General features: G+C 43.4%; 1 protein-coding gene across 1 annotated transcript in view; it reads right to left on the reverse strand.

Moving 5' to 3' along the window:
- Window positions 1–5,259: 5,259 nt before the first annotated feature.
- LOC105756226 (C4b-binding protein alpha chain-like) overlaps window positions 5,260–8,597 on the reverse strand; it is a 21,972-nt gene continuing 18,634 nt past the window's right edge. Inside the window, exon 4 of the mRNA XM_012555212.2 lies at window positions 5,260–6,876. Coding sequence (XP_012410666.1) covers window positions 6,685–6,876 — 192 coding nt within the window. The 3' untranslated portion in view covers window positions 5,260–6,684. The remainder of the gene's footprint in view (window positions 6,877–8,597) is intronic.

Here is an 8,597-nt window from a genome sequence, read left to right on the forward strand (position 1 = left end):
TTACATCTGCCCCAGCATCCACGAGCCCTTTAAACATGCGATCATTGACCTGAACAGTAAGATATGGTCGGGAAGATTGTAACTTAGTAACCCAAAAAGCATCAGTACTGCCAAAACCCCCAGCCCGTCTTGGGGTAGTGCGAGTGGAGGGGACTACAAAGGGAAGTAAAATTAGCTGTGCTATCTTATCAGAGGGAGTAATGTTCCAATAAGAGAGACTGGAAACCATGATTTTAATTTGACCTTCATAATCGGTATCTATTACACCAGGATGAACAGTTAGACCTTGAGATGTAATACTAGAGCAACCCATTAGGAGTCCTAAATATCCTCGAGGCAGGGGTTCCCAAACCTGTGTTGCTATAAGAAAAACTTTCCCTGCCTCATCTATTATGACACCTTCTGTCAAGGGTAAATCTAATCCTGCACTCCCTTCAGTAGCTACTTTTAAATCATTGACTCACAAATGTTGCTGTTTTGAGTCTATGCTGTGGTCTCCACACTCCACACTCGGGGGCTCCCTGGATTTTTTGGGGCGTGAGAGCTCTCACCCCTCTTCCCATTTCCTTACATAGGGTTGCCTTGATTGTTAAATTGAGATCTGCACTGCTTAGCCCAATGACCGCCTTTACCACAGCGGGGACACTTTCGGGTTGGAAATTTAGTGTTGGCATTTTTGTTTTTTAAACTGTGACAGTCCTTCTTAAAATGTCCAGGTTTACCACACCCGAAACAGGTGGCAGTGGATGGATGGAGAGCGGCTGCTAATACTTGTGCCTTATGAGTTTCTGTGCCAACATTTTGACATGCTCTAATCATTTCAGCTAAATTGAGATTCTGTGCCTTTAAGGGGGCTAAAACAGCTCAACAGTCAGCATTAGCATTTTCGTAAGCAAGCTGGAGACAACGAACTTCAGCCGCTTGTTGATTACCTACCTGTCAGGAAATGGCCATTTGGAGGCGGTTGACAAAATCAATGTAAGGCTCATTTGGAGGCGGTTGATAAAATCAATGTAAGGCTCATTTGACGCTTGGCAAATAGTGGCAAATGAGCCGGTGGGTGTTCTGGAGTCAGGGATTTTACTCCAGGCTTTGGTGGCAGCATCGGAGGCTTGACTGAATGCCTGCCTATTCATCTGACTCTGGGCCTAGGGAGTGGAATGATTCCCAACACCCAGGAGCATGTCAAGACTAACAGGGATATTATGGTTAAGATTGTCCATGGCATAAATGTTACAATGTTCCTTGTATTCTTGACTCCATATGCTAAATTGAGCAGGGGTTAAGACTGTTCACATTAAAATGTTCCAATCCCAGGGGGTCATCTCATAGTTTTGTCCTATAGCTTCTACAATTCCTTTTGTAAAGGAACACTGTAAACCATTCTCTATCATGCTTTTACGGAGTTCTTTAAAAACTTGAAAGTCAAGGCCATCGTGACGGGGCGGTCCTGATCCCCGAATGACAGCATAAGCAGAAAACCCCTTTTTCTCACAGCCCTCCCGCAAACATCTTTCCATAAGAGACTCATGTTGAAAGAAATCAGCCTTGGGAGGTGTGGAAAGAGGAGGGTCATAAACATTTTCTTTACTAGGGGAGGGAGCAGAAGGAGCTGCCTGTAGGGGCTGTAAAGTGAGGCAGCAGTGATGCCAAGCAATAAGAACTGAAGCTGGGATGTTCATGTCACGAATGATGTTACCGATACGTTCCCATGCTTCTACATCAAGGTTTCCCCGCAAGGGATACCAAGGACAGGCAGACTCAATTAAAAGCAGAAGTTGGGTAAGGGCTTCTTCTGACACCTTGAGCTTAGAGGCCTTTAACAATCCCAACAACTGGGTTTTGTGTTGATGTTGTTCAGGAGAAAGAGAATTCCCCATAGCGAGGAGGAATAGGAAAATGAAGAAAAGAATGATAGGAAAGCTCCTGGCCCGAAGCCTGAAATCCCTTGAGGGAGCATACGAGAAAGCCCCGCTACTCCCGGGGCTATAGCAGCCAGAGATGAGAACGTCCGGGAAAGTTCCGCCCGCAGAAAAACCCCGCCGCTCCCGGGGCTGTAAGAGCAGTCCGAAATGGACGCGTTCTGTACTTACCACCTTCAGGGATTGAGTGCGAGGATGTCTACAGCACCCTCACATGGGGCACCATCTGTCGCAGCCCCTCACACGGGGCATCATCTGTCGCAGCAGCGACGGTTGTCGGGACGGTGGAGACAGTAACCCCTCACACAGGGCACCATCTGTCGCAGTGGCGAAGGTTGTCGGGATGGCAGAGACAGTAACCAAACACAACTCTTACAGAGAAGTGGGGCCAGGAGGGTCACTCGGACGAGTCGACCCCAGCTTCAGTCCCAGGAGTTTATTTATAGTCAATACAGCAAGCAGTGAAGCAAATAACAGAACAATGAATGGGCTTTGGGTGCAGACCAGGGAGAAGGAATTCAGGTAAACAAGCCAATCAGTAAAGGGACAATAGGTTTGGGAAAACAAGTCGTGACAAGTCTCAACATGTTGGGGACAAGTCTCAACATGTTGGGGATAAGTCTCAACATGCTGTGCAGCATAGAGGCCTGTGGGGGCTGCAGTGGCCAATAGTGCAGCCATGTTTAAATGGCATATATCCCCACACTAACACATTTTTCCATTCTCTCAAAAACATTTCAAAGGAAGAAGCAACCAAATTATATGACTGAGTAGACGTAAGGTGCAAGGAAAAAGGAAGAAAAATGTGGTTTGTAGTCTTAAAGAGAGTGATACTTTTTAAGGTGCTGAGAATAATCATAGGTTAGGCCCTAAAGATGTATTAATCAAACTCTAAGGTATATCTGAGTAACCAACCCTTGTTCTAGTTCAAGAATGTATTTGGGGTGGACTTTGTTATCTGGCCGCCACCTGGCTGTCAGTTTGTTGTAGTACTGTGGTGGCTTGTGTGTTGCTATGATGCTGGAAGCTATGCCACCAGCAGGGTCAACTACAGTGGACAGGTTTCAGTGAGATCTTCAGGACTAAAACAGACTAGGAAGAAAGGACTGGTGATCTACTTCCAAAAACTAGCCAGTGAAAACCTTACAGATCACAACAGAATATTGTCCAACTCTCTTGCTTTGGATACATCATCAGGAGGGACCAATTGCTAGAGGAGGATATCATCTTTGGTGAAGCAGAGGGCCAGCGGGGGTGAGGAAGACTAATGGTAAGATGAATTGACACAACAGCCACAATGATGGACTCAAACATGCTGGCAATTGTGAGTATGACACAGGACTGGGCAAAGTTTCATTCTGTTGTACACAAGGTTGCCATGAGTTGGAGTCAACTCCATGGTAGCTATCTATCTGTGTTAGCCAGAGGAAGGTGAGTCATTATACCTGTAGTCATTTTGTATATTGATGAGCACACTGGCTGAGATGAGTGGGCCTACCATATAGCAGAAACAGCCAGTGTGTAGAGCGGTTCCAACCTTATAAAGCAATGCTTAGAAGGGAACATTTGAACTTCCAGAAGTTCTGATGAGGCTGTCACTCATTCAGATGAAATCATCTCAGCTGTGCATCTGCTGTGAAGATTTTGAAGTCTGGAAATTTGACCTCTACCTAACCTGGAAATTGTGACAGAGGTTTCTGCCCTGTATCCAGATCTTAATGGCTTCCTTCTGTATTTCTGTATCTTTTAGACAAGGAAATGATTTTATTTACCCAAGCAGCTGATCTTCCCATCAATCTGAGCCTCCTCTACACATTTATCAATACTTTCAATACTACAGCTGGGAAGATAATTGGTAACAGTGGGGTTGATGCAAAGACCCACACCCATTATGTCCAAGTCTGTGAGGAAAAAGTTGGGACAATAAAGGGGGGCAGTATGATATTGTGAAGCCAAGGTGATCTTCTTACCATCAGTGTTTATAATGTGCAAACTAAAGCCTTGTGATGTACAATAAGAGGTAAAACTTACCAAAGGAGAATAAAAATCATATGCTTAATTCTCAAGAATCTGGTCCAGTGGAATAGTATAAAGAACAGCAACATCAAAATCGAATACCCTGGCTATTGTTTACTGCATTGGTGAAAACCTAGTGAGCCAACAGAGGGAGTCAAAACAGCATAGATGAAACCTCTGACTACTGGGATTTATTGCAGTGTCCCTCATAACTCCTGGCATAGTAACCTTAGGGTATAGCAGGTATAGTTGTAAAGGGGGAAAACTGACAGCCAATATAAACATTGAAAATATGAATTCTGTTCTGATGAAATGGTAATTTTTCCTGTATCTGAATGCATAAGGTAAGGATATTCTAAGTAAATGGGAAAACTGCTATTATAACCCAGATCACTAGGGTATAGAAGATCTACCCTCTTTCTAATATTTTTTCATTTAATTTTTATTGAAGTATTATGTACACACAAAATATTGCAATATCTTTTTTAAAAAATGTGGTGAAAATATATATACAGCAAAACAGGCGCCTGTTCAATAATTTCTGCGTGTACAATTAATTCAGTGGCATTGGTTGTATTCTTCATATTTTGTCATCACTATTGCTATCTCTATCTAAATTATTTCACCCCCATTAACTTAGACCCACTGTCCCCTAAACTTTTCATCTATGCTTTAGAGTTACTGTTGTCAATTTGATCTCATATAGATAATTCTTTAAAAGAGCACAATGCTCAAGGTAAACATTTTTTTTTACTAATTGAGCTTAAACTGTTGTTTGGCATAAAAATGACTTTGGGAAATAATTTCAGTTCAAGGTTTAAATATTATCTCAGAGCAATAGATTCAGGGATTCCTCCAATCTCAATGCGTCCAGTAAGTCTAGATTCCATAGGAATTTTAAATTCTGTTCTACATTTTCCCCCCTTTTGATCAGGATCCAGATACTGAGTCCTTTATCAAAACATTCAGCAATGGTAGCCAGGCACCATACAGTTCTTCTGGTCTCATGGCAAAGGAGGCAGTAATTCATGGAGGCAGTTAGATCTGCAGTCCAGTTATTTCTCTGATTCCTGGATCTCTTTCCTTCTCTGTTGCTCCAGGTGAATAGAGACCAATTGTATCTCGGATGTTGGCTCACAAGCTTTTAAGACCCCAGGCACTACTTACCAAACTAGGAAGTAGAACAGAAACTCTAAAAACAATAGGCCAATTGACTAGATGGCCCCATGAAACCATGACCCTAAGCCATCGAACCAAGCAAACTAATCCCATGAGGTGTTTGGGTGTACCTAAGTGGTATCAACAGCTGCACCACCCTCCTTTTTTTTTGGTTTTGTTGTTGCTGTAAAATTATATATAACACAACATTTTCCATTTCGCCCTTTTTATGGTGTATCGCTTGGTGATATCAGTTACATTAGTCAAGTTGTATAACCATTGCTCTTAATCAATGCCAGTTTCCCCTCACCATAGACATAAACTCACTACTTCTCAGAGAATGATTCCCTCTCTCCCTTTCCCCTCCCACCCTTGGTAACCACTAATAAAAGTGCAATATCTTAAGAATAAAGCTAGTTGAATTTTCACAAACTAAACACATCTATGTAACATCACTCAGATCAAGAAACAGAACGTTACCGGCACTTCAAGACCCCTCATTATGTTCCCTTCCCAAGGGGAATTGCTATTCTGACTTCTAATATCATAGATTAATTTTGTCTGCTTTTGTGCTTTACATAAAGAAAGGAAGCAGTATGTACTATCTATTCATTCCATTGTTGTGCTATATTTCATCATGCGATGTGCCACAATTAATTTATCCCCTGTACTGCTCATGAGCGTTTTGGTAGTTTTCAATTTGGGGATATTGCAAATAGGGTTGATATAAACCTTAGTTTCATCACCAGGAGTCGGGGGCTGACTGGACTGCAGTTAAGAATGCAACAACCCTCCATAGGACTTGGCCTGAAAATTTGCTAGGCTCCTTCTCTTCCATGTCCGTTTCTCCTGGGACCACTTCTGTAATAAATTGCTTGCATATAAATCCTCTTCTCAGGGTCTGCTTCTGTGGAATCTGATTTAAGAGGAACACTGAAGCCTTTTCAATTTAAATACACTATTAAAGAAAAGTGATCAGATTAAATTGGGAGATTGTGTATGCCCAAGAGGGTGATACTTGGGTTATACATAGATCAGGCTTTCAAAGAGCTTATAGCGTGTCATTACGGGATGAACAGGATGTTAGACAAAACGAAATATATCTTAAATATAAAGTGGAAGGTGATAAATGACTCCAGAGGAATACTGGTGATCAAATAGGGAGAGAAGGAGACTTGGAGGAAGATGTAATGTTTGACCTGAGCACTGAAAGTTGAGTAGGAAATGAAGATGTAGCATAAAGACACTTCAGATGAAGGTGGCAACATGGGCGTAAGTCTATATTTTCGAGGAAACGTTAGGAAGTGATTTGTAAAGGACCCTAAGTTTTCATTACACAGAAATCTAAGTTAAAAAAAGGATAATTTGATTTTTGACAGGTGACCATTTATTTTAGACAGCCCACCGAATCCAGGAAAGCAGAAGCTTAAGATGAGCTGTGAAGATATAAATCAATAGTTCCACATCATCAGTGGCACAAAGAATATTAACTAATTCTTCCAACACAGAATTATTTTTCTAGTGAATGATAATATTTAAGGAGCAGTAGAGTTACTATATAGGAAATAAACCTAATTCTCTATTTTCTTTAGGGGGAGAAGGGTGGAGTAGATGTACTGATTTCTGATTGGTGTTCTTCAGGTCCAATACTTTGTTCCAGTTGCTTAACCTCCAATGACAGTTTATACACCTCCAGGGCCATTTGCACATCCTGCGGTCTTGGGAGACACTGCATGAGGTGTCTGCCTGATAGCACTTGCTCACAGCCTTGGGGGACTTCCTAAAAGAGACAGACAAAAGGATGGTTTTTTAGAGGCTTCTCTTCAAACTGTGATGGTGTAAGATTCTTTCAGGATTCATCACCATTGACAGCAAATTGAAGTATCAGGACCCTCCTTAAGATGATGGATGAAATCCAAAAGATACTTTGTGTCTCAGCAAAGTATTCACCTTAGGGCAGAGTTATGGATTGGATTGTGTTCCCTCAAAATAAATGTGGGAGGAGTTCCGGCAAATTGGCGCTCTAGGCAGAAGCACCACGCCGTCCCTCCACAGCAAAGATCCGAAAAACTAAGCCAGCTGAACAGAGAATACAACAATCCTAAAACGCTAAAACATCAAATGAAGAGATAAAGAACTCAGCCAAGCACCAAATGGAGTGAGAAAACTGACAGAGAATGGAGAGCGAGGAGAGATTCATGCAGAGGTCCCCTACCAGCTAACGCAGCGGGGATCCACCATCTTGGACTCCTATCGGAGACCAGCAAACAGGGGGTACGAGAAAGCAGCCTCATGGAGCATCCAGCGGGAGACAAAACAACTGGTAATTTGTGGTGTGCACTTTCCCAGACCCCAGCCCTCTTTATGCCGGCTCGGCCTCCTCTGCTTCCCGTGGCCACGGTCTCCTGACCGGGAAGTGCCGGCTGCTTGGATTCCACACACCCGAGTGGGCGGCTCTCTGGGTGTCATTTGTTGTCTGCTGGTGTTGCTTTTTTCTGCTTCTTTTGATTTCTTCCTTACCTCTTGCCATCTCCCCCTCCTTTTGCTCAAGTGCCTCGCTCTGTGCGCCATCTTTGCTTCTTCCTGAGGGGCTGCAGAGCAAAGGTAATTTGTGATATATGCTTTCCCACTCTCTACACTTCTTCACCCACACTCAGCCCCCTCTGCTTCCCATGGACACAGTCTCTTGTCCAGAAACACCAGCCCACACTAGCTGGCTCTCTGAATGCCATTTGTTGGCTGCTAGTGTTGCTTTTTTTCTTCTTCTTCTTTTGATTCCTTACTTGCCTCTTACCACCTCCCCCTCCTTTTGCTCTAATGCCTCGCTCCGTGCGCCATCTTTGCTTCTTCCTGAGGGGCTGCAGAGGACCGGTAATTTGTGATATATGCTTTCCCACTCTCTACTCTTCTTCACCCACACTTGGCCCCTTCTGCTTCCCGTGGACACAGTCTCTTGTCCAGAAACACCAGGCTGCACTAGCTGGCTCTCTGGGTGCCATTCTTTGGCTGCTGGTGTTGCTTTTTTTCTTTTTCTGGTTCTTTTGATTTCTTGTTTGCCTCTCGATGCCTTCCCCTCCTTTCACTTGAGTGCCTGACTCCGTGTGCCATCTTTGATTCTTCCTGACGGGCTGCGGAGCTCCATTCTAGTGTGGAGCTGCTTCCTGGTCTGGGCTACCACTGGTAGCTGGTGGGATCCCCGGGCTTTTGTTCGTTTGTTTGTTTTGAATTGTTTGTTTGTTTTCTTTTCCTCTTCTTGAGTTGGGAGCCCTTTCTGGCCAGGCAGAGCTGCATGGCAAGGAGACTCCCCTTCGGCTTCCACAGACGTGCAGAGGGATCCCGGAGGGCATTTCTTTTTTATTTTTCTCCTTCTTCTGTTTTTTTTGGGGGGTGTTTCTTGTTTTTTTTTTTTTAATTTGTTTTGTTTTCTTCCCCCTCTTTTTCCCTTTTTGTCTTTCTTCATTGCTCAGTTTCTTGTCTCTCTATATCTTCCTTCTCTTTCTG

This window comes from Trichechus manatus, unplaced genomic scaffold, assembly GCF_000243295.1.
Source record: "Trichechus manatus latirostris isolate Lorelei unplaced genomic scaffold, TriManLat1.0 scaffold00035, whole genome shotgun sequence".
NCBI classification, from domain to species: Eukaryota; Metazoa; Chordata; class Mammalia; order Sirenia; family Trichechidae; genus Trichechus; species Trichechus manatus.